This window comes from Cherax quadricarinatus, chromosome 30 (assembly GCF_038502225.1).
Source record: "Cherax quadricarinatus isolate ZL_2023a chromosome 30, ASM3850222v1, whole genome shotgun sequence".
NCBI lineage: Eukaryota > Metazoa > Arthropoda > Malacostraca > Decapoda > Parastacidae > Cherax > Cherax quadricarinatus.
Genome location: NC_091321.1, coordinates 6,731,426 through 6,759,315, shown reverse-complemented (window position 1 = coordinate 6,759,315; position 27,890 = coordinate 6,731,426). Strand labels below are relative to the sequence as shown.

Genomic DNA, 27,890 nt, shown 5'->3' with positions numbered 1-27,890 from the left:
CTCTAACTTTGTTCTATGTACCTGGAAAAAACTTTTTGGGTTAGTTTTAGAATCCCTAGCAACTTTAATTTCATAGTCCCTTTTAGCTTTTCTTATCCCCTTTTCAATGTCCCTCTTTATGTCAATTTACTGATTCATAAGATGACCCTCACCTCTTTTGATACGCCTATAAATTCCTTTCTTATGCCCTAGTAGATATTTCAGCCTATTATTCATCCATTTTGGGTCATTTCTATTTGATCTAATTTCTTCATACGGGATAAACGTTCTTTGAGCAACATGGATTGTGTTTAGAAAACTGTCATACTGATACTCTCCGTTACCCCAGTCAACTGGTAAGTGTTCTCTAAGCCCATCGTAATCTGCTAAGCGAAAATCTGGGACTGTTACTGAGTTATCCCTACTATCATACTTCCATTCAATGCTAAATGTAATTGATTTGTGGTCGCTAGAATCCACTTCAGGATATTTAAAGGAAACGTTTCGCCGCGAGTGGTTTCATCAGTCCTAAGTGGGACAGCCACTCGTGACAGACTTTCACTTAATAAATAACCAGAACTGCGCTCACACCTGAGAAAGATCTGCCTAGTATGGGACAGTAAGTCTGCTGTATGTACGTGTGCACATGCACACACGCACGCTTATTCTAGCTATTCTGTATTAGGACTGAAGAAGCCACTCATCTGTACGTTTCTTGCATGTGTGTGCATTTAACCTCGCTCATACTTGGTTTAACGAACCCTCAATATGGTAGGATAGACTGAGGGAAGACGTGTCTGAAGTATACAAACAGAAGACAGGCACAAACGTGGGAGATAAAAATAGAACTGAGGGTATCTAACCAAGAAATGCCTAAATGGGCTAAAGCTGATCAATTTATTGAGAAAGGATATACGAAAAAATATTGGCTCGACACTTGGATTGTGGATAAATAGGACAAACTGCCAAGTGGAGTAAATCAAAGATAATAGCTCGGGGGAGTAGGCTTACCGCAATTCTTATGTGATCCACGTTGATTAAGGCAAAGAATATGCATCCAAACAAGAACATAAAAATGAAGGAGATCTGAGGAAGCTTACTGGCCCATACATGGCAAGTCTTAAAATTCAACCCATCCTTCGCACATATTTGTCCAATCTATTCTCAAAGTTACACAAGGAATTAAGCTTTAGCAGCCCTTACAACAAATAAATAGTTTAGAAAAACGAGGAGTTGATAAATGGGAATAAATAAAGGGAATGTAAATAGCAACATGGGTTCAGGGCAGGTCGCTCCTGCCTCTCAACTACTGGATCACTATGATATGGCCTTGGATGCACTGGAAGAAAATCAGAATGCAGATGTAATATACACAGACTGTGCAAAAGCGTTTGACATGTGCAATCATGGCGTAATAGCGCACAAAATACATGCTAAAGGAATAACTGGCAAAATGGGGAGATGGATCTTCAACTTTCTAACCAATCGAACACAGAGAGTAGTGGTCAACAGAATTAAATCGGAGGCTGCCATAGTGAAGAGCTCTGTTCCACAAGGCACAGTACTCGCCCCCATCCTGTTCCTCATCCTCAAATCAGACAGACAGAAGAGATGTACCCACAGCACCGTATCATCCTTTGCAGACGATACTAGGATCTGCATGAGGCTGTCATCTGCTGAGGACGCGGTTAACCTCCAAGAAGATATAAACAAAGTTTTCCAGTGGGCAACGGTAAACAATATGATGTTCAATGAGGACAAATTCCAACTACTCCGTTATGGAAAACTGGAGGAGATAATAACTAGAACAGAGTATACTACAAACTCTGGCCATACAATAGGGCGGAAAAATAATGTAAGGGACCTGGGAGTAGTAATGTCTGAGGATCTCACTTTCAAGGATCACAACAGTGCCACGATCACAAGTGCAAAGAAAATGATAGGATGGATAATGAGAACGTTCAAAACGAGAGATGCCAAGCCAATGATGATCCTTTTCAAATCACTTGCTCTCTCTCTAGGCTGGAATACTGCTGTACATTAACATCTCTGTTCAAAGCAGGTGAAATTGCAGATCTAGAAAATGTACAGAGATCCTTTACTGCACGTATAAGTTCTGTCAAGCACCTTAACTACTGGGAACGCTTGGAAGCACTTGACTTGTACTCGTTGGAACGCAGGAGTGAGAGATGTATCATAATCTACACTTGGAAAATCCTGGAAGGAATGGTCCCGAATCTGCACACAGAAATCACTCCCTACGAAAGTAAAGACTGGGCAGGCGATGCAAAATACCCCAATTAAAAGTAGGGGCGCCATTGGTACACTAAGGGAAAACACCATAAGTGTCTGGGGCCCAAGACTGTACAACAGCCTCCCACCAAGCATAAGGGGAATTGCCAATAAACCCTTGTTTGTCTTCAAGAGAGAGCTGGACAGATACCTAAAGTCAGTGCCGGATCACCCGGGCTGTGGTTCGTACGATGAACTGCTTGAGGCCAGCAGTAACAGCCTGGTTGATCAGGCCCTGATCCACCGGGAGGCCTGGTCGTGGACCGGGCCGCGGGAGCGTTGATCCCCGGAATAGTCTCCAGGTAGCGTACTAAAAATATCTAGCCAAAACAGGACTCGCAGCAACGGTTTCAAGTTGGAAAAATTCAGATTCAGGAAGGATATAGGAAACCACTGGTTTGGTAAGAGAGTTGTGGATGAGTGGAACAAACTCCCCAATACAGTTATAGAAGCTAAAACGTTGTGTAGTTTTAAAAATAGGTTAAATTAAGACATGTGCAACATCTGGATATCTTTATTGTAGACGTTTCGCCATCCAGTGGCTTTATCAATACAAATTCCAGAACATAACTTGAAGACAGTAGAACTATGTACAGAAGATGAGGTAATCAGTCTCTCATCCTTGGAGTAGGTGCAAAGAGCACCGTAGTCGTTGAGATTCTGAAGCAGAAGCAAGGAGCCTGACGCTTATATACTAACGTCAGGCGTAGCAGACGAGGGCATAGTCACTGGTAGGCGGGATTCCCCAGTGGAAGTAGGTCCCACCCAAAGAGATGGGTTAGTTGTAGTAGTAGTTGTCGTAGTCGTGAAGGTTATGTACACGTCCTCAGAATCAAGATTCCAAGATGTTGCAGTGTCTGACAAGTTGTACAAGAATGGTATACAATACCTACTTCCACTGGGGAATCCCGCCTACCAGCGACTATGCCCTCGTCTGCTACACTTCCCATTTCCACCTGACGTTAGTATATAAGCGTCAGGCGCCTTGCTTCTGTTTCAGAATCTCCACGACTACGGTGCTCTTCGCACCTACTCCAAGGTTGAGGGACTGATTACCTCATCTTTTGTGTATAGTCCTACTGTCTTCAAGTTATGTCCTGGAATTTGTATTGACAAAGCCACTGGATGGCGAAACGTCTACAATAAAGATACCCAGATATGTCAGTTTTCATCAAGCTGCTACTTCGCACATATGCTATATTGTAAAGTAAAATAACAAGTGTAACTAGTGTGACATTTTATTGTGGTTCCTGGAGAGCGAAACGTTGCCACTGTGTTCTTTCACTTTACATATTGTCGGTAATTCTACTAACATTAATACCATATGCTGTATTCCTTTCAAGACTGATGGACTGATTACATCGACTCAAGGCTAAGGGACTGATTACCTTACACTACTCCTGTTCACCATTCTCCTTTTTATGGGCTGATGAAGCCACCATGTGCCGAAACGTTTCCTCATTAAAGATACCCAAGCATTGCACCTGTCTAATTTATGAACAGGTCTGCGCAAACCCAACCCTTTTCACTCGTATAATTGTCTATTTAAAGCATCCCTAAGGTTTCAGGACCTCTCAGAAACATCTGTTAATTGCGCCTAATCAAAAACTAAAAATTTCACACCAACCTTGAGTTTGAATAGAGGAGAAGTTACGGCGGTCAAAGGAGTCTCCTACAATACCGCCACAAATAATGGCAAACATCTTGCCGTTACTACAACGTAAACACTGACCCAAGTTTCACCTGAACTTAGCAACCTCCACCTCACATGACATGATAATCAGCCCCGCCCACTCGCCAACAGGCAATTGGTAGTGGAAATGAATGGCTTCGAGAACCGACAAGTTGATAAATAAGACATGTGCATCACTTGGGTATCGTTAATGAGGAAAGAAGTAGGTCATGCCAAAGGGTGAGGCAAGTGAAGAATTCCCCGATGTTGCTCATTAAAGATACTCAATTGTTGCACATGTGTCTTAATTTATCAATTGGTAGCGGGCAAGGGAGGGAAAAAAGAAAGGGGGGGGGGGGAGTTATGAAGAAAACCTGTCACAAACAATGGAGAACTATAAGAGAAACAAAAAAACAGATATTACTATAAAATAGTCTGGAACTATGAAGCAGAAATAATCTTCATTAGATATACTCCAGGTTGATATACATCATGTGAAAAATATACTGTTGTACATTTCAGGACATTTATTTATTACAGGAAACGTTTCGCCACGAGTGGCTTCTTCAGTCCTGAAGAAGCCACCCGTGGCGAAACGTTTCCTCTAACATGTCCTGAACTGGATAGAAGTATCTTTTCCCACATTTTGTGATGAATGGTTTTGAAAATCGACAAGTTGAAGATTGGGTCTGGGAGAGAGTGTGAGGTGGCTGGAGTTGTGGGGAATGAGGCTTCAAGCAGTGAGGTGCAGTCTGTCTCTCGCTGTGAGGAGGCTGTAGTTGGGGAGGTAGCAACGGCTACCAGCAGTGAGGTACAGCCCAGCACCTGCTGTGGAAAAAGACACTTATGTACAGTTCAGGACATTTATTAAAGGAAACGTTTCGCCACGAGTGGCTTCTTCAGTCCTAATACAGAGAAAACTAAGAAAACACACATATATATAGTGGTGGGAGTCAGGTGAGGTGAAGCGTGGGTAGAGGTGGTAGTAGTAGTAGTAGTAGTAGTAATGGAACTAAGGAGGTGAGGTTAGAGAGGGACCTGCTGGCATCAAGTAACACCAGTTCCCAGGATGGGTAATATCCTCTTGCTTAATAATTTTGAAATACTGTAACTACCGGACTTTTGCTTTATAGTGTTACTGACAGAAATTAGTGCAGCTTCAATGCATTTTCTCCGTCTTAAGTCGTCTTCTTTAATAACTAGTTTAGCTTCATTGAATTTCATGAGGTGTCCAACATCGTCTCTATGTTGAACACATGCGTTTTTGCGGTCATCATTTCTGCAAGCATTTTTGTGTTCTGCTATCCTAATGTCCAGAGTTCTGGCTGTTTCCCCTACATATACTTTGTCACACCCCCCACATGGTATAGTGTAGTTTCCTGCACTTGTGCCAGAATCATGCTTGGGTTTTTGTACCTGATACAAAAACCCAAGCATGATTCTGGCACAAGTGCAGGAATCTACACTATACCATGTGGGGGGTGTGACAAAGTATATGTAGGGGAAACAGCCAGAACTCTGGACATTAGGATAGCAGAACACAAAAACGCTTGCAGAAATGATGACCGCAAAAACGCATGTGTTCAACATAGAGACGATGTTGGACACCTCATGAAATTCAATGAAGCTAAACTAGTTATTAAAAAAGACGACTTAAGACGGAGAAAATGCATTGAAGCTGCACTAATTTCTGTCAGTAACACTATAAAGCAAAAGTCCGGTAGTTACAGTATTTCAAAATTATTAAGCAAGAGGATATTACCCATCCTGGGAACTGGTGTTACTTGATGCCAGCAGGTCCCTCTCTAACCTCACCTCCTTAGTTCCATTACTAATACTACTACTACTACTACCACCTCTACCCACGCTTCACCTCACCTGACTCCCACCACTATATATATGTGTGTTTTCTTAGTTTTCTCTGTATTAGGACTGAAGAAGCCACTCGTGGCGAAACGTTTCCTTTAATAAATGTCCTGAACTGTACATAAGTGTCTTTTTCCACATCTTGTCGGTATCACCATACCATTTCCTCAGCACCTGCTACAAGACTATTCCAGAACCAACACCACCGTCTACTGCCACCTTTCACCACCCACCACCAGCCCAACAAACCACAACCGACCAACACTCCCTGCCTCCTCTCATCCTCTCAACACAGTCACAGAAGACGAAATAGAAACAACATTATGAACAACCCTCTGACGACGACGTAGTAGTAGTCGAAGAAGTAACCGAAGAAGAAACCACAGGCAACCGTTACCTAAGCCAAACCTTTAATAAGAACATAAGAACAAAGGAACACTGCAGAAGGCCTACTGGCCCATGCGAGGCAGGTCCAAGTCTCCTACCGGCTTAAGCCAATGCACCCAACCTAGTCAGGTCAGGTCACATTGACTTAAGGGAGGAACACGGCAACCGACCTGGTAGCACAAGCTATCAGGTCTAACTCACACCCACCCACATCTACTCTTGTATTTAGCCAACCTATTTTTAAAGCTACACAACGTTCTGGCCTCTATAACGGTACTTGGGAGTTTGTTCCACTCATCCACAACTCTATTACCAAACCAGTACTTTCCTATATCCTTCCTGAATCTGAATTTTTCCAACTTAAAACCATTGCTGCGAGTCCTGTCTAGGCTAGATATTTTCAGCACACTATTTACATCCCCTTTATTTATTCCTGTCTTCCATTTATACACCTCAATCATATCCCCCCTAATTCTACGTCTTTCTAGAGAGTGCAGTTTCAGGGCCCTTAGTTTGTAGATGAATGGTTCAGAGAACCGACATGTTGATAAATTAGACAAATGTACAACTCTTGGGTATCTTTATTATCAATAAAGATACCCAAGAGTTGTACATTTGTCTAATTTATCAACATCCTCAATAAAGATACCCAAGAGTTGTACGATATTGTTTCAAACTTTGGAACAATGCTCTTCTCCAGACTGAGGGACTGACCACCTCAAAACTTTAAGGGTGATGGACTGATAACATCGTCTTCAAGTCTCTTCTGCTTCTGTGTAGGTGAAACGTTTCGAAATAAAGGTCTCTAACCTTCTACACCACCCCCAACCTCCCAACCGAAATGAGCGCAGCTGATATGCTCCACTTAATGAAAGAGGGAGCTGTTAAGTACACCTGCACCAAACCTCACCAAATTCCTTTTGAAAACGCACTATCTTACCTCGTGACGAATCTGAACTGCTCCAACCTCAGAATGCAACTATTCCACATGTCCAAGAGAGACTTCAAAAGACTCAAGAATGGCTCCATCACCAGCGAAGTGTAGCCAAACACACAACACTTCCGCAACACACAACGTGAGCCTCCCGACACCTGACGTCCAAACCAGCTCTTCACCTCAGCCTGAAGCATATCAGCCAGCGAGCACTGTCTGCAGTCTGCTCTCTCCTCTATGTCCTGAGTTCTTACCTCTTCTATTGACCTACGTCTCACCTCTTGGCGCTATATAAAGCTCCATCCTGTCACTTCATCTCCATATTGTTTCATACTATGGAACAATGCTCTTCTCCAGACTGAGGGACTGACCACCTCAAAACTTTAAGGGTGATGGACTGATTACATCGTCTTCAAGTATCTTCTGCTTCTATCAACTTTTCTGTACTCGACTGAAGAAGCCTACTGTGTAGGCGAAACGTTTCATAATAAAGATACCTAACTGTTGCATATGTGTCTTACCTAACAACCTGTCGGTATTTTATACCATTTTAATGTTCATGCCCTCTCTACACTGCCTTGCAGTGCCACGCAGCTGGGTTTAGCCCTGGCTCTTTCATCTACAACTCAAGACCTTCCTCTCACCGACTATTCTTCGTCTGTCCACACTTCCCCACTCACCCACCGGAGTCCCAACAGAAGAGCCTGCTGTGTGTGCTCTCAATGTCTGTCTCACGATCGACTTAGCTGCTGGGTTAAGCCCTGGCTCTATTTCTACAACTAAGAACACTCCTCTCCAGCACTATTCTTCGTCTGTCCCGTCTTCCCCGCTCATCCCATTTGGGATCTTGCCTGAACTTTCGTTCGTTCGTTCGTTCTGTATGTTAGAGAATGACCAGAACAATGCTTGAGCAGCATACGTTGCAACATTGCAGTACCATTTCTCCTTCGGGAGCCAGAGACGTATCATCAAGATTAAGACCCGTGCCAGGACTCCTGTGGTATAAACCTTGGTAATAAATACCGACAAGTTGGTTTAGAAAGACACGTAAGCAAACACTGACATATTAGAAAACGTTTCGGTGATCAAGGTCCCAGGATCGAAACGTTTTCTAATAAATATGTCATAGTGTTTGCTTACGTGTCTTTCTAAACCAACATGTTAGAAGTGATCAAGGGCCCAGGACCGAAACGTTTTCTAATATGTCATAGTGTTTACTTACTGTCTTTCTAAACCAACACTTGTAAACCAGGCACGATCGAAGAGGTATAAAAGTTCTAACACCGTATAGTGCAAATGTATAGGAGCATGTATATCGTGCAAAGAAAGGTATAAAATACCGACAATATGAAAGTTAAGACACATGTGCAACATCTGGATATCTTTATTGTAGTAGACGTTTCGCCATCCAGTGGCTTTATCAATACAGATTCTAGGACATAATAGGAAGACAGTAGAACTATATACAAAAGATGAGGTAATCAGTCCCTCGGCCTTGGAGTTAGTGTTCACAGCATCGTGGTGGAGGAGAGTCTGGAGCAAAGGCAAGAAGACTGGCGCTTTTTATAGGCGTCAGTGAATGGGACGGGCAGCAGACGAGGTCAGTCACTGGTAGGCGGGATTCCCCAGTGGAAGTAGGTCATTCCCAAAGAGATGGGTTAGTTGCAGCAGCCGTGAAGAAGGTCTTGTAGATGTCCTCTGAACCAAGATTCCATGATGTTGCAGTGTCTGACAAGTTGTGCAAAGAAAGGTATAAAATACCGACAATATGAAAGTTAAGACACATGTGCAACATCTGGATATCTTTATTGTAGTAGACGTTTCGCCATCCAGTGGCTTTATCAATACAGATTCTAGGACATAATAGGAAGACAGTAGAACTATATACAAAAGATGAGGTAATCAGTCCCTCGGCCTTGGAGTTAGTGTTCACAGCATCGTGGTGGAGGAGAGTCTGGAGCAAAGGCAAGAAGACTGGCGCTTTTTATAGGCGTCAGTGAATGGGACGGGCAGCAGACGAGGTCAGTCACTGGTAGGCGGGATTCCCCAGTGGAAGTAGGTCCTTCCCAAAGAGATGGGTTAGTTGCAGCAGCCGTGAAGAAGGTCTTGTAGATGTCCTCTGAACCAAGATTCCATGATGTTGCAGTGTCTGACAAGTTGTGCAAAGAAAGGTATAAAATACCGACAATATGAAAGTTAAGACACATGTGCAACATCTGGATATCTTTATTGTAGTAGACGTTTCGCCATCCAGTGGCTTTATCAATACAGATTCTAGGACATAATAGGAAGACAGTAGAACTATATACAAAAGATGAGGTAATCAGTCCCTCGGCCTTGGAGTTAGTGTTCACAGCATCGTGGTGGAGGAGAGTCTGGAGCAAAGGCAAGAAGACTGGCGCTTTTTATAGGCGTCAGTGAATGGGACGGGCAGCAGACGAGGTCAGTCACTGGTAGGCGGGATTCCCCAGTGGAAGTAGGTCCTTCCCAAAGAGATGGGTTAGTTGCAGCAGCCGTGAAGAAGGTCTTGTAGATGTCCTCTGAACCAAGATTCCATGATGTTTTCATATTGATTTCATATTGTCGGTATTTTATACCTTTCTTTGCACAACTTGTCAGACACTGCAACATCATGGAATCTTGGTTCAGAGGACATCTACAAGACCTTCTTCACGGCTGCTGCAACTAACCCATCTCTTTGGGAAGGACCTACTTCCACTGGGGAATCCCGCCTACCAGTGACTGACCTCGTCTGCTGCCCGTCCCATTCACTGACGCCTATAAAAAGCGCCAGTCTTCTTGCCTTTGCTCCAGACTCTCCTCCACCACGATGCTGTGAACACTAACTCCAAGGCCGAGGGACTGATTACCTCATCTTTTGTATATAGTTCTACTGTCTTCCTATTATGTCCTAGAATCTGTATTGATAAAGCCACTGGATGGCGAAACGTCTACTACAATAAAGATATCCAGATGTTGCACATGTGTCTTAACTTTCATATTGTCGGTATTTTATACCTTTCTTTGCACAACTTGTCAGACACTGCAACATCATGGAATCTTGGTTCAGAGGACATCTACAAGACCTTCTTCACGGCTGCTGCAACTAACCCATCTCTTTGGGAAGGACCTACTTCCACTGGGGAATCCCGCCTACCAGTGACTGACCTCGTCTGCTGCCCGTCCCATTCACTGACGCCTATAAAAAGCGCCAGTCTTCTTGCCTTTGCTCCAGACTCTCCTCCACCACGATGCTGTGAACACTAACTCCAAGGCCGAGGGACTGATTACCTCATCTTTTGTATATAGTTCTACTGTCTTCCTATTATGTCCTAGAATCTGTATTGATAAAGCCACTGGATGGCGAAACGTCTACTACAATAAAGATATCCAGATGTTGCACATGTGTCTTAACTTTCATGTATATCGTCGGGCCCAGCTACCATAGACAAACGGAACATTATCCTGCTCATTTATTCAGGTCGTGGAGCCTGAAACAGATTCTAGAAGGGATTCCAAGTAAAGGAAATCGGAAGATAAGCGTGGCTCACAGGAAACCCAAGCAGAGTGACGTACTCTTAACGTTTGCGGTAAGCCGAATCCGCAGCAGCAATGTTGAGGACTAGAACTACATGTATCGTGACAGATACTTCACCTAAATACTTGTTTGATAATTTTCACTTTTTTGAAAACGAGGGAGAGGATATACTGAGGAAGATGAATGGGAGGGAAAGGATGTAGTGAGGATGACTGGGAAGGGGGAGGATGCATCGAGGAGGATTATTGGGGAGGGGGAGAATACTCAAGAAAGCACCACTCGGGAATATAAACACAAATGCAGTATAATGTGATCCTTTATTGACAACGTTTCACCCACACAGTGGGCAATAAAGGATCACATTATACTGCATTTGTGTTTATATTTCCATTGTGTCGGTATTTTATACCATTTATTTCCAAAGCACCACTCACTCGTTTCACTGTTGAACGTTTAATTATCTCAGCTTCAGTGAATGCATTTTACATAAAATAGATTAAGCATAGTTAAGCCCAATAAATTGCGCATATTAAAGCCTAGTAAACTGAGGATACTGAAGGTAGTAAATTGAGGATATTAAAACGTAATAAATCGAGAACATCGAAACCTAAAATACTAATACTGAAGCAACTAATTAGGGCTTACCTTATCTCCAATATGACTTAGAAACACAAATGCAATATAGTGATCAGATGCATCCGAGTTCTTACCTCTTCTAGTGACCTACGTCTCACCTCTTGGCGCTATATAAGGCTCCATCCTGTCACTTCATCTCCATATTGTTTCATTCCATGGAACAATGCTCTTCTCCAGACTGAGGGACTGACCACCTCAAAACTTTAAGGGTGATGGACTGATTACATCGTCTTCAAGTATCTTCTGCTTCTATCAACTTTTCTGTACTCGACTGATGAAGCCTACTGTGTAGGCGAAACGTTTCGAAATAAAGATACCTAACTGTTGCATATGTGTCTTACCTAACAACAATATAGTGATCATGTATTGACAACGTTACGCCCACACGGTAGGCTTTATTAAGTCCACGTGTCGGTATTTTATACCATTACCTCCGCTCTGGCATGATATAAAGGGCACAATCACCGGAGCATACGAGAAATTTATAGGCCTATTTTTATTTAAAGAATTTTAAATCTAACACGTTGCTTTAACTGGACTATGTGCATCGTATACAATGTATAGATACCACTGGAATTTATATATCGTATACAATGCAAATAATTAATCCGGTCTCTAGGGTGCGTTAAATCCACAGGATACATAAAGTGCCTGCTAATGGAAGACAATCAGTTTCCATCCATAGAAGGGATGGACAGATCTAATTAATTGGATCAAGAGCCGCCTCACCAGCATCAAAGAGGTAATAATTGGAGCGTGAACCCGTATCTGATCCCTCGCCAGCAATGTTTTGCAGTGACTGGAGACTTACCTGGGAATCCCACGCCTGGAAATCTTCGCCCTAATCTCCCAATTATAAACCTTACTGCTTATTATCTTACCACTAAAGATGTCCCAGGACCCAACAGTTCTGCATGGCAGGTCAATTGTCTGGATGAAACGGGGCATGGAGTGTGTTGACTCGCTTGAGAGGCGGACAGCAGCACGGACCACCACCCCCGTGTTCATGACTTGTGTGTACTGCCATAGTTCCTCCCCCCCCCCACACACCCCCGTTGCCAGCCCCGCAAACACACACACACACACACACACCCGTGCTACCTACCCTTAACCACACATCAACACACTTTTTAGACGAAAGTAAATACACCGAGAAGTATGTATCCCTTGGTGTATATACACTAAAAGTTTGCTTTCAATCTTAGGGATCAAAGTATTACCGATGTTAATGTATTTGTGAAATGCGAGCCTAATGACCCTCGTGTAGTTGACAGTCTTTAACCTAATAAACTAACACGTTCCGACCTTCTAATGATATAGGCTTTAGTACATTATACATGCAATTAGAATAATATATTCAGGAGTAACAGCCAATATTGCAAATGATACACTGCATAGACATAAAAGTGACCAGACAAAGAGAAGCCAAGCTCCGCGCCGGCTGTTTGAGCAGGAAAACTCTCACATCAATGGTCCCCTCAGGGAAGGTTCCTTGATGTTGGTGAGGGGCTCTTGATTTAGAGAATTGGATCTGTGCTCCAGTTCCCCGAATTAAGCCTGAATGCCTTCCATATCCCCCCAGGCGCTGTATAATCCTACGGGTTTAGCGCTTCCCCTTGATTATAATAATAATAAATCACATCAATGGTATGACTCACGAAATCGTAATGACACGATTGCAAACAAACCATACCACGGGCGGGATTTGAACCCGCGGTCAGAGAGTTTCAAAACTCCAGACCGTCGCGTTAGCCACTGGACCAGCTAGCCACAATAAGATTCGTCCAACTAGGTATATTTCTACACCATAGGAAGGTTATTAGGTAAGACACATATGCAACAGTTAGGTATCTTTATTATGAAACGTTTCGCCTACACAGTAGGCTTCTTCAGTCGAGTACAGAAAAGTTGATAGAAGCAGAAGATACTTGAAGACGATGTAATCAGTCCATCACCCTTAAAGTTTTGAGGTGGTCAGTCCCTCAGTCTGGAGAAGAGCATTGTTCCATAGTATGAAACAATATGGAGATGAAGTGACAGGATGGAGCTTTATATAGCGCCAAGAGGTGAGACGTAGGTCACTAGAAGAGGTAAGAACTCAGATGTTGAGAGGTCAGGTCCCTCTCAAATCCAGCCGCTCTCACTAGTGGAAGTTGTCGAAGTTGATTGCAGGTCTGTACCAAGATACCCTTGTGTTGCAGTGTCTGACAGATTGAACATTAAAATGGTATAAAATACCGACAGGTTGTTAGGTAACTGTTGCATATGTGTCTTACCTAACAACCTGTCGGTATTTTATACCATTTTAATGTTCAATCTGTCAAACACTGCAACACAAGGGTATCTTGGTACAGACCTGCAATCAACTTCGACAACTTCCACTAGTGAGAGCGGCTGGATTTGAGAGGGACCTGACCTCTCAACATCTGAGTTCTTACCTCTTCTAGTGACCTACGTCTCACCTCTTGGCGCTATATAAAGCTCCATCCTGTCACTTCATCTCCATATTGTTTCATACTATGGAACAATGCTCTTCTCCAGACTGAGGGACTGACCACCTCAAAACTTTAAGGGTGATGGACTGATTACATCGTCTTCAAGTATCTTCTGCTTCTATCAACTTTTCTGTACTCGACTGAAGAAGCCTACTGTGTAGGCGAAACGTTTCATAATAAAGATACCTAACTGTTGCATATGTGTCTTACCTAACAACCTGTCGGTATTTTATACCATTTTAATGTTCAATAGGAAGGTTAGCATAGATTCGTCTGTAAAAACTTGCATTTGTGGTCACAGTGGTGCCTGTGCTAACCTTCCTATGGTGTAGAAATATACCTAGTTGGACGAATCTTATTGTGGCTATCTGGTCCAGTGGCTAACGCGACGGGCTGAAGTTTTGAGACTCTCTGACCGCGGGTTCAATACCGCCCGTGGTATGGTTTATCAATGGTATATCTAAAGTACATATTAAAGAATGGACACACGACTCCCATTAGTCAAAAATACGCGATTTTCTATCTTAAACGTCGCCCGCCAAGCACGGTGGTGCTCAGCATTTGTTTTTATGAAATCTCATACTGACAACAATGGAAATGAAGAATTAGACAAACCATACCACGGATGGGGATAAAACCCGCGATCAGAGAGTCTCAAAACTCCAGACAACTGTGCAACATCTGGGTATCTTTATTTGTGATGAATGGCTTGAAAAACCGACAAGTTGAAGATTGAGACACTTATGCAGCATATGGGAATCTTTATTCAGGAAACGTTTCGCCACACAGTGGCTTCATCAGTCCAATACAAAGAGGACTGTCTGACACTGCAGCATCATGGGATCTTGTTACAAAGAATTCTTCAACACTTGTTCAACCTTTGGACGAAGACCTACTTCGACTAGTGGATGGTACCACTATGACCCCGCCTCCGCCTGCTTCACCTCACCTCACTACAGTATATAAGCCACGTCTACGGCCCTATGCTGTATATTCTACAAGATTGATGGACTGAACACATCGACTCCAGGTTGAGGGACTGATTACCTCATTCTCCTCCTCTCCTTACGCCTTCCTCTTTGTACTGGACTGATGAAGCCACTGTGTGGCGAAACGTTTCCTGAATAAAGATTCCCATATGCTGCATAAGTGTCTCAATCTTCAACTTGTCGGTTTTTCAAACCATTCATCACAACTGTCAGACACTGCAGCATCATGGGATCTTGTTACAAAGAATTCTTCAACACTTGTTCAACCTTTGGACGAAGACCTACTTCGACTAGTGGATGGTACCACTATGACCCCGCCTCCGCCTCCGCCTGCTTCACCTCACCTCACTACAGTATATAAGCCACGTCTACGGCCCTATGCTGTACATTCTACAAGATTGATGGACTGAACACATCGACTCCAGGTTGAGGGACTGATTACCTCATTCTCCTCCTCTCCTTACGCCTTCCTCTTTGTATTGGACTGATGAAGCCACTGTGTGGCGAAACGTTTCCTGAATAAAGATTCCCATATGCTGCATAAGTGTCTCAATCTTCATACCCATCTGGGTATCTTTATTTGTAGACGTTTCGCCATCTAGTGGCTATTCACCACTACGGTGCTCTTCGCCAAATCCAAGACTGAGGTCAGTCGTCACGTGAGGTCACAGACCCTGAGCTGCTTTGGGGATTAGCGTGGACGGTTACAAAGCATGGCTTGCTTCTGCAGTGTTTTAAAAATTGAGGTTGGAGAGTTGAAGGAGGAGGTCTTGCTTCTCCAGGAGGAGATTAGGAGGCTGAAGGTCCACCTCAGTGGGTCTGGGAGAGAGTGTGAGGTGGTTGGAGTTGTGGGGAATGAGGCTTCTAGCAGTGAGGTGCAGTCTGTCTCTCGCTGTGAGGAGGCTGTAGGTGGGGAGGTAGCAACGGCTACCAGCAGTGAGGTGCAGTCCAGCACCTGCTACAAGTGGCGAGTGGTAACCAGTAATGGCAGGAGAATCAGAATAAGGAAAGTTAAGAGTGAAGATCTGAAGGTAGGAAATCGCTTCTCTGTTCTTCAGGATGAATGTACTTCAGTGGCCAGTGAAGGTAAGGGTACTACTGCCCCTGCTAACAGAGGTAAGCGCATTCTTGTGGTTGGTGACTCTCAGGTAAGATATATTGACCGTGCTTTTTGTAATAGGAATAAGATGAGAGATAGAGTGTGCTTCCCTGGAGCTGGTGTTGGGGACATAGTTGACAGGCTGGATAATATGTCAGGTAATGGGAACGAGCCCATTATTTGTCTCAGTGCTGGTGGAAATGATGTTGGGAAGGGTAGGAGAGAAGAGCTGCTAGGTAAGTACAGGTCAGCTATATATTTCATTAAGTCTAAGGGAGGGGTCCCAATCATATGTAGCATCTTGCCTAGAAGGGGAGTAGGAAATGAATGGTTGTCTAGGGCAATTGGTGAAAATTGCTGGCTAGACAGATACTGCAAGGAACTTGCAATCTCATTCATTGACAACTGGAACAACTTTTATGGCAAACATGATATGTATGCAAGGGATGGGGTACATCTCTCTGGGGCTGGGATGGTACCACTGTGTGGGCGAAACGTAGTCAATAAAGGATCACATTATACTGCATATGTGTTTATATTTCCATTGTGTCGGTATTTTATACCATTTATTTCCCTTATGTTCTTATGTTGCACATGTGTCTAATTCTTTATCTTGTCGGTAATGTATACCATTCACGTACAACAAGGGAAATTTTCTCATTGGTAATACCTTCTCTGTGTAGTGATAGTGGGGGAGGGGAAGGTTGCTCTTCGTGGGAAGGGGTTGGGGTCCACAGGGGTAGGGGATGGAGGTAAGGGAAGAGAGAGGGGTGGGGAGCCTTCGGTGACACAATGTTTCTTTTTTAAATTCAAAATGTAAATACAGTGGAACAAAAGCTATTCAGTTAATAGATAATAGCGTCTATTCACGTAAACAGCCTCGTTAAGGGGTGGTGGTTAACTGGGTAGTATGGCTGTCGGAGTGTAGGTCAGCTGGGGGTGTTGGGGCCACTCAGCACAACCAACCCCCAACCCTTCCCACCGCTAACACTCCTTTTCTGAAATCCACCTCCCAGTCAGTACCTGACCGACCAACCGGGCTGTGGTTCGTACGCCAGCTTGCGTGCAGTCAGCAGTAACAGCCTGGTTGATCAGACCTTGATCCACCATTAGGCCTGGTCTCAGACCGGGCCGAGGGGGCGTTGACCCCCGAAACCCTCTCCAGGTAAACTCTCCCATTTCTCTTTAAAGAAAGGGACCTTGATGATGGTGACGGGCTTTTGGTCCAAGGGATGGTATGGATTCTTATGTTGATTCTTCGAATCAAACATAAGAATATAAGAAGAAGGAGCACTGCAGCAGGCCTACTGGCCCATGCGAGACAGGTCCAAGTTTCCTACCGGCTTAAGCCAATGCCCCAACCAAGTCGTGTCAGGTCACATTCACATCTGACCCAGTAGCACAAGCTAGTTGGGTCTAACTCACACTGACCCGCACCCACTCATGTATTTATCTAACCTATTTTTAAAACTACACAATGTTTTAGCCTCTATAACTGTACTCGGGAGTTTGTTCCTATATCCTATATCCTTCCTGAATCTGAATTTTTCCAACTTAAAGCCAGGGATGTAAATAGCACGCTATTTACATCCCTTTATTTATTTGTTTTCTATGTATACACTTCAGTTATATCCCCCCTAATTCTACGCCTTTCCAGAGAGTGCAGATTCAGGGCCCTCAGTCTATCCTCATAGGGAAGATTTCTGATACATGGGATTAACTTTATCCTCCTCCTTTGTACGTTTTCTAGTGCATTTATATCCATTCTGTAATACGGTGACCAAAACTGTGCAGCATAATCTAAATGAGGCCTAACCAAGGATATATAGAGTTGAAGAACAACCTGAGGACTCCTATTATTTATGCTTCTTGATATGAAGCCAAAGATTCTGTTAGCTTTATTGCGAACATTTATGCATTTGTAGATGAATGGTTCAGAGAACCGACATGTTGATAAATTAGACACATGTGCACCTCTTGATAGGGACCTGCCTCGCATGGGCCGGTAGGCCTTCTGCAGTGTTCCTCCATTCTTATGTTCTTATGACATTCCTCAGGTCACGTGCGTCACATCTCACTCTCCGCCTATATATATAATGTCTTTCTACCTCTGTAAGAAGTGATCAAGGTCCCAGGACCGAAACGTTTTCTAATAAATATGTTATAGTGTTTGCTTACGTGTCTTTCTAAACCAACTTGTCGGTATTATTACCAAGGTTTATACCACCTCTTGGGTATCTTTATTGAGGAAACGTTTCGAAACGTTTCCTCAATAAAGATACCCAAGAATTGCACATGTGTCTAATTTATCAACTTATGCATTGTTGTCTTGATTACCTCCCATCTCCAGGCGCTGTATGACTCTTACAGGTTTAGAGCTTCCCCGTAAATATAATTATTATTTTTATAAAAAAGAACATTAATAACAGTAATAATATGAGATTAAGGCACATGTGCAACATCTGGGTATCTTTATTGTAGACGTTTCGCCATCCAGTGGCTTTATCAATACAAATTCTAGGACATAACTTGAAGACAATAGAACTATGTACAGAAGATGAGGTAATCAGTCCCTCAACCTAGGAGTAGGTGCGAACAGCACCATAGTCGTGGAGATTCTGAAGCAGAAGAAAGGATCCTGGCGCTTATATAGTAACGTCAGGTGTAGCAGACGAGGGCATATTCACTGGTACATAGTTCTACTGTACATAGTTCTACTGTCTTCAAGTTATGTCCTAGAATTTGTATTGATAAAGCCACTGGATGGCGAAACGTCTACAATAAAGATACCCAGATGTTGTATATGTGTCTTAATCTCATCTTGTCGGTATTATATACCATTCGTACACAACTTGTCAGACACTGCAACATCATGGAATCTTAATTCTGAGGACATGTACATAACCTTCACGACTACGACAACTACTACTACAACTAACCCATCTCTTTGGGAAGGACCTACTTCCACTGGGGAATCCCGCCTACCAGTGAATATGCCCTCGTCTGCTACACCTGACGTTACTATATAAGCGCCAGGATTCTTTCTTCTGCTTCAGAATCTCCACGACTATGGTGCTGTTCGCACCTACTCCTAGGTTGAGGGACTGATTACCTCATCTTCTGTACATAGTTCTACTGTCTTCAAGTTATGTCCTAGAATTTGTATTGATAAAGCCACTGGATGGCGAAACTTCTACAATAAAGATACCCAGATGTTGCACATGTGTCTTAATCTCATCTTGTCGGTATTGTATACCATTCGTACACACAGTAATAATATATCACGCGCGCGCACACACACACACACACACACACACCTACAAGTGTGTGTGTGTGTGTGTGCGAAAGATAATTTCTTATCTGCGTCCTGTACGTTAGCTGACCCACGCATCAGAGTAGTGAACAAGGTTGGTTATATTATCAACAACATATCGTCTAGTGACTCCCTTTGTAGTGTTGATATTCTTCAGACCCCGCCGTAATCTTAGTGTTTAACAAGGTTATCTGCCATGGCCAGCCACACGCAACTACGCACCCCTTCATATACCTTGGCCAGCCACACGCAACTACGCCTTTACCTTTGATGAGTTCCAAGAGTTTTTCTACTCCCAGAGCCCGGCCTTGGGCCAGGCTTGTCTGGTGCTTGCCTGGTCAACCAGGCTGTCTCTCCTGGTGGCCCGCTAACTCGCATATCCATCACATCATAGTTGATCTGGCAGTCCTGCATCTTTGGCTACTAAACGCGTCCTTCGTGTTATCGCCAGCAACACGAAGTTAAGCAAACCCTATCTCACTGCTATTTGCTAATCAATGAATGTTATTTTAATCAGTAATTTTTACCACTCTAGCTTACTTTAATTCCCACTCAACAATATTTACAGAACGTTATAGGTGATGGCAGACTTCATTTTAATTGACGTCAATAGATGAGACACTTGTGCAACATTCGGAATCTTTATTCTGGAAACGTTTCGCCACGCAGTGACTTCTTCAGTCCAGTGCAGATTATTATTATTATTATTATTATTATTATTATTATTATTATTATTATTATTATTATTATTATTATCACAGGGAAGCGAGTCCAGTGCAGAGAAAGGTGGAAGAGGATGAGGAGTTTGAGGTAATTTGTCCCTCAGCCATTTATATACATCAAGAGATGCACCGCACTGTGGTGCATTTCTTGGACTACAGCACAGGTGGTGCGTCTCTTGTTAAATCAGTACTCTTCCATAGCCTTTATAAACCTGTACTTTCTCATGGCCTTTATAAATCAGTACTCTCCCACGGTTTATTCTGTGGATTTTTTCTCTTTTACTGTCAAAAACATACCTGAGGAGTATACCTGAAGAGGGTTTCGGGGGTCAACGCCCCCGTGGCCCGGTCTATGTCCAGGATCTCCTCTCTGAAACATTTTCTAAAAGTCGTGTTCCTGATATAAGAAAAGGTCAATGATTTACTCTTTACATTTAGTTCTTAAACGTAAAAAAATAGGGAAAGAATATAAAAACAGAAGCAAAAGAACTTGGGAAGGAAATACAGAAAGGAGAAGAGGAGTAAGGAAGAGAGAATGAAGGGATGGAGTTCAGGAGGGAAAGAATGATAAAAATATTACGCAAAGGAATTACTGAAGGGAAGGTCAGCGGGTGAAGGGAAGGTCAGCGGGTGAAGGTAAGGTCAGAGGATGAAGGTAAGGTCAGAGGGTGAAGGGAAGGTCAGAGGATGAAGGGATAACCTAGAGGAGTGACCCGATGACCTGACCTGGTTCAAAGCGAAGGGTATGGTGGGTCACCTGCAGGATTTTACCAACATCTTTCCGTCTCCCTCCTCGCCATGCCTTTGTTTATTTCTCTCCTCGTCGCCCCACAATTTTTTCCCCTCATTTTCATTCATGTTTTTTTTTCACTTTAAGGTTCTACGTGTTTAAGGACGAGAGTTCCTACATGTATTTTACAACCTAATTATCTTACCTCAGCTCATTTCGAGTGTTGGTTTTTCGTATGTGGAAACAGGAGAGCTGGTACTTATATACTCAAGTCAGGAGAAAGATGCAACAGTTGAAGGCATCGTCACAGATGGGCTGAGACGCTAATGGAAGTAGGTCATATTCAAGACTTGGCCCAGTGTAGACACTGAAAAATTAATTTACAGTTCAAAGAAGAGCTTAGTACAGGCGATCTTCCTGCCCTGTGCCAAGACTCTGATCGCAGCAATAGAACAACTGAATTATATTGACATCTACTTCGAGATCCTCAGACGGGTCATCTTAGGATTAAGAGCCATGTCAGGACTCATTTACTGACGAATCAGTCTACCTGTGCCTCAGATGCATCAAGATTACGGTGCTCAACACCTGCTCCTTGACTAATTACCTATTTTATACTGTATTCTGCATATTATTCTACGATGCTGAGGGACTGATTACCTCCCTTTCTAAAGTTTACCATTTATGTTCCTGTATAGTACTGATAAAGCCACTGGATGACGAAACGTCTACGAAATAAAGATACCCAGATATTGCACATGTGTCTAATTCATCAACTTGTCGGTATTATACATAAGAACATAAGAACATAAGAACGAAGGAACACTGCAGAAGGCCTACTGGCCCATGCGAGGCAGGTCCAAGTCCCTACCGGCTTAAGCCAATGCACCCAACCTAGTCAGGTCAGGTCACATTGACTTAAGGGAGGAACACGGCAACCGACCTGTTAGCACAAGCTATCAGGTCTAACTCACACCCACCCACATCTACTCATGTATTTATCCAACCTATTTTTAAAGCTACACAACGTTCTGGCCTCTATAACGGTACTTGGGAGTTTGTTCCACTCATCCACAACTCTATTACCAAACCAGTACTTTCCTATATCCCTCCTGAATCTGAATTTTTCCAACTTAAAACCATTGCTGCGAGTCCTGTCTAGGCTAGATATTTTCAGCACACTATTTACATCCCCTTTATTTATTCCTGTCTTCCACTTATAAACCTCAATCATATCCCCCCTAATTCTACGTCTTTCTAGAGAGTGCAGTTTCAGGGCCCTTAGTCTATCCTCATAGGGAAGGTTTCTGATACATGGGATCATCTTTGTCATCCTCCTTTGTACATTTTCCAGAGAATTTATATCCATTCTGTAATACGGTGACCAAAACTGTGCAGCATAATCTAAATGAGGCCTAACCAAGGATGTATAGAGTTGAAGAACAACCTGAGGACTCCTATTATTTATGCTTCTTGATATGAAGCCAAGGATTCTATTAGCTTTATTGCGAACACTTATGCACTGTTGTCTTGGTTTCAGATTACTGCTAACCAGAACTCCTAAATCTTTTTCGCAATCCGTAATATTAAGATCTACATTATTTAGTTTATATGTGGCATGGTTATTGTCCTGTCCAACATTTAGAACTTTGCATTTGTCTATATTAAACTGCATCTGCCACTTCTCCGACCACTGCGTCAGTCTATTCAAATCTTCCTGGAGTGCTCGAATGTCCTCGTCAGAATGAATTCGACGGCCTATTTTGGTGTCATCGGCAAACTTGCCGATGTCGCTCTTTATGCCCTCATCTATGTCGTTTATGTAGATTGTGAACAGCAGGGGGCCCAACACTGACCCCTGTGGAACACCGCTCGTGACGCTTCCCCACTCTGATTTCTCCCCATTTATGCAAACTCTCTGCTGCCTATTTGTCAACCATGCCTCTATCCAGGAAAAAATTTCTCCTCCTATTCCATGTGCTTTAATTTTCCTCAATAGTCTCTGATGTGGGACCCTGTCAAAAGCCTTACTGAAGTCCATATACACAATATCATATTCATTACCATGATCTACCTCCTCAAATACCTTAGTGAAAAAAGTTAATAAATTCGTAAGGCAGGAACGCCCCTTTGTAAAACCATGCTGAGATTCGTTGATTAATTTATGCTTTTCAAGGTGGCTACGAACTGCCTCGGCAATTATTGATTCCATAAATTTTCCCACTATGGAGGTTAGGCTTATTGGTCTATAGTTCGAAGCTAAGGACCTGTCACCTGTTTTGAAAATAGGTATCACATTTGCCATTTTCCACTTATCTGGCACCATGCCAGTTTGTAGTGATATGTTGAAAAGATTAGCCAAAGGTGTGCTAAGCTCCTCTTTACATTCCTTTAGAACCCTTGCATACAGTTCATCAGGGCCTGGGGATTTGTTAGGTTTTAATTTATCTATTTGCCTAAGGACCATGTCACTTGTGACCCTAATAGTGCACAGTTTATTATCGTCCTGTTCTACATAATTTATCATTACTGGAATATCGCTGGTATCCTCCTGTGTAAAAACTGAGAGGAAGTATGTGTTAAAAATTCTACACATTTCCTTATCACTGTCAGTGAGCTGACCCGAGGAACTTTTGAGTGGGCCTATCTTGTCCCTGATCTTACTTCTGTATACCTGAAAGAATCCTTTTGGGTTAGTCTTCGATTCTCTTGCAACTTTAACCTCATAATCTCTTTTTGCTTTTCTAATTCCCTTTTTTATTTCTCTCTTTAACTGAATATATCGATTTCTTAATTGCCCCTCTCCTCTTTTGATTTGCCTATATATGCCTCTCTTTTGACCAATCAGATATTTTAATCTATTGTTCATCCATTTAGGATCATTTTTGTTTGATCTGATTTCCCTATTTGGAACATAATTTGACTGAGCAGCTAGAACTATGCCCTGGAAAGCATCATATCGGCAACCATCACTGAACATTAAAATGTTTCATATTTCATATTGTTTCAGACAACGGAACAATGCTCTTCTCCAGACTGAGGGACTGACCACCTCAAAACTTTAAGGGTGATGGACTGATTACATCGTCTTCAAGTATCTTCTGCTTCTATCAACTTTTCTGTACTCGACTGAAGAAGCCTACTGTGTAGGCGAAACGTTTCGAAATAAAGATACCTAACTGCTGCATATGTGTCTTACCTAACATTATACACTACTGACATATTGCCACTATCATTACTGTGAACATGATAATGGTATACAATACAGACAAACTGATAAGTAAGACACATGTGCAACAGTTAGGTATCTTTATTCCGAAATGTTTCGCCTACACAGCAGGCTTCTTCAATCGAATACAGAGACATTATCACAAAACTACTATTACCTATGTTCTTACGTGTTCTAATCACTAACGCTATTACCATTACTACTATTATTGCTGCTGCTGCTGCAACGCATGTCAATCTGACTGTTACTTCCACAGCCAGTGACGTACTGTAATGAACAGGCTTGGTAGCGGCTCCATGTTGCCCTCGGGGGAACTAATTTGGCTTTAGTCAGTCTACTTGTTTCATAACCAAGTCCCTAGTGACTGTGATATTACTTAATTTGTTTTATCTAGGCCATCTTGGACCAGTAGGCCTGCTGAAGTGTTCCTCCTTTTTTATTCTCTTATAAATAATTATTAATTGCTGGGATATCATTTGTATTGTGTGAATACCAATAGGAAATATTTGTGAAAAAAGGCATTTCTTGCTTATTATCATGTATCAGTGTATTAGTATGTTTCTCAAGATCTAAAGAGTGACTAGAAAGCATTCCCTCCAAGAAGTCGAAATAATTTATTGAAATATACTGTAATAATGGTGGAATTACCCACAATGTGTTCTTTATATATTCTTTTAGAAAAAACTCTTAGCCTGTAATATTGATTTGTGTTTAAAAAAAAAAAAATATGCAAAGCTAACTGCGAGCGCTGGAAGCCTTTATAAACAGTGACTGCGATAGCGAAACTATATCGAGCTGCGTAGATTGGGAGGTAGTGAAGCGTAGTCAGCCCTAGGATTAGTACGTGGGTGACCTCACCGCTGCTGATAACCCTGGGGACACTAACGACCAACTCAGGTCACGAGAGAGGTCAGACGGGCGGGTCCTACGCTGCTGTGAACTCCGTTTGCCTGACACAAACCAGACCTTATGAGGACGACTACCGCAAAAACAAAGCCAGAATGTAACTGCAAGGAAAAAAAAAGAATACGCATGAGCCTGATGATTCAGATACATGTGCAACAGTTGGGTATTTTTATTGTTGAAACGTTTCGCCTACACAGTAGGTTTCTTCAGTCAAATACAGAGGTAGCAGGTGTAGTAGTGAAATGAAGATTATATAATCAGTCCATCAACCTTGGAGAAAAAGTATTTGACGTGGTCAGTTCCTTAGTCTGGAGAAGAGTTCAGCTCTATTTTCAACACGCCTAGCATGGGCTAGTAGGCCTGCTGCAGTGCCCCTTCCTTCTTCTTATGTGAATTAAGTTACGATGCCATGACAGCTGACCACGCTGGCAGTGTTGTGTTGAATTAAGTTTCCAACTGTTGCCTGGTGTAAAATACATAAGAAAAGAGGAGCACTGCAGAACGCCTACTGGCCCATACTAGGTAGGTCTTTCTCAAACCCACTAACAAAAATATATAATTCTTCACTACTGATGTTTTGACAGTTTGCAATTGTATTATTGCGATTTCGTGACTCATTATGATATTGGGTGTATGCATCAGAAATGCTCACCTGACTCACCCTGGGTCTGTGTCAGGTGATGACGCTATCAGCGGTGTCGCTCCGCTGACAGGACAACAGTTCTGTTTACATTTTTTGGGGGGGGGTATAAACCTTCGTATTCGATACCAACAAATTGATTTACATAGAACCAACTTGTCGGTAATAATAAATATGCCCTCGTATTTGCTTACGTGTTTTTCTAAACCAACATTTTTTGGTGTTATTCATAAAAAAACGAATGTATAATATCTTAAAATATGACAGACAGAAAAGCAATAATTGTAAATTATATTCGGAAAGTGCCTCGCCCGCACAGCAAGCTTTTTGGTGGCACAGTACCAACACCTTCGCCCAGCAACTCTCTCCACTCCCCGACGGTGCTCCCTTCAAAGTGAACATCAAAATGGTATACAATACCGACAGGTTGGTAGGTAAGACACATTGGCAACAGTTAGGCAACTTTATTCCGAAACGTTTCGGAATAAAGTTGCCTAACTGTTGCCTATGTGTCTTACCTACCTCCCTCCAAGGTGCTGTACCGCATAGTGTATGCACACCTTGCAAATGCAGCAACCCCCCCCCTGCACTTTCAACAACACTATTAACGAACTATTCCATCTGAACAACATGTCTGCCTTCAATTTCCGGGACTCCACACCTTCAAGCGACATCCTCAAGATCCTTCCCAACGTCGTAAACATAAGAACATATAAATTTATGCAGCCTGTCATTAATGTAGCCAAGAAAGGATCTTCATTCCTCAACTGACGCTTCACGTCACTACGCTCACTATATAAGAACCCATACTTACTATATAAGAACTTTACTGTACCTGCCCAAGTAACTGCTCCTGTAATTTCTATAACCACTTCCACCGCCGACAACAATGATCATGCTGCCTCAACCACCGTCTCCCACGTCTCCCAACCTGTTGTTACACCACCATTACACCTCTCCACTGTTCCTGTCGACTTTCTGCTAACACCACTGTAGACTCGCCAAATGAATCCACTTCAGAAGAAGAAGAAGGTAGTGACGACTCCAGTACACCTTCGTGGGAAAACCTTACCTTCTACACTTCAACATCGAATGCTGACACCATGACCTGTACTGAGCTCTACTATTGCCTCGGTGCTGGAACAGTCAAGTATGCCTGCGAATCACCTCTTCACTTTACACTCACCTAAGTTTTTGAGTTCATCAAGGCTCTCCGTTTCACCTTTTGTAACAAGACTAAACTATACCACCTCCCCAGAAACAGCTTCAAAAAGTTTGAAGATGGCTCCACTGCAAACCTGCCTCCTCAATTACTTCTATAACTCCCACCTGTATGCTGCCCTCTGATATTCCTACCTGCCTACCCTCTCTTGGGACCTAGAAACAGCCAGCTTCTCAAGACTTAAAACCTCAACTACCACGAGACCGATGCATACACAGCGTGCTCTTCCTGTTTTCTCCAAGTTGGTCCCACGAGCGCCTAGCAGCTGAGTTAAGCCCTGGTTCTTTTTCTTCGACTGTGGACACTTCTCTCCACCGCTATTCTTCGCCTATCCCGTCTTCCCAGCTCACCCCACATGGGATCTTACCTAAACTCTCTTGATCTTGAGCTATATCCATATCAGACCTACTGGCCCAAGCTCGTCAGATATAACTCATACCCGCCCACACCTACTCATGTATTTGTCTAACCTAATTTTAAGAATACAGTTCATTTTAGCTTCAGTGACACTACTGGGGAGTTTGTTCCATTCATCCACAACTCTGTTACCAAACCAGTACATAAGCGACCTTTTCCACTATAAGCAGGCAACACAGGATATACCGTGAGGTGTATATCTCTCAGTGTATATACTCTGATAGTTTAATCCCCATTTTAGGGATTAAAACCACCTTGACTGGTGGTAAACAGGTGACGTGCAGCCTTAATGACCCTCGTGTAGTCGATAAGCTTTCAACCTCATTAATCATAGGCAGGAAAAGGAAATACCTTTGACCCACTTCTACTCACCTACCAACTCCCAGCAACCCTCTCTTCAAAACCTACCATATGAGAGACTAATTACCTCAAACTCCTTCTGATCTTCACCATTCTTCGTTGTATAGGACTGATGAAGCCACTGTGTGGCGAAACGTTTACTCAGTAAAGATACTCAAGTGTTGCACATGTGTTTAATTTATCCAAGAATAAGGTTGTCAAGGCTAGTGTATCAAGACGGTGATCTGCCAGACTGATGGAGTCGTTTATTGTTGTTATAAATAAGGGTCAGTTTACCACACGGGAAAATTTACACAAAATGTTTGGTTAGCAGAGTGTCCGCACGTACCAACACATAAGTTTGCATGCGAACACTAACAACCTAACTGGTCAAAAAAAAAAAAATCTGTACTATGTACCGAACATTGTGTCTCGCTCAACAGACGGAATAAATCAAGAGAGGCTAGAAAGTCAGACCAAGAGGC

The 27,890-nt window shown here is 42.8% G+C and overlaps 1 protein-coding gene across 1 annotated transcript in view; it reads right to left on the bottom strand.

Moving 5' to 3' along the window:
- LOC128692612 (serine/threonine-protein kinase pim-1) overlaps positions 1-12,316 on the bottom strand; it is a 48,256-nt gene extending 35,940 nt beyond the window's left edge. Inside the window, exon 1 of the mRNA XM_053781813.1 lies at positions 12,186-12,316. Coding sequence (XP_053637788.1) covers positions 12,186-12,312 — 127 coding nt within the window. The 5' untranslated portion in view covers positions 12,313-12,316. The remainder of the gene's footprint in view (positions 1-12,185) is intronic.
- Between the last annotated feature and the right edge of the window lie 15,574 nt (positions 12,317-27,890).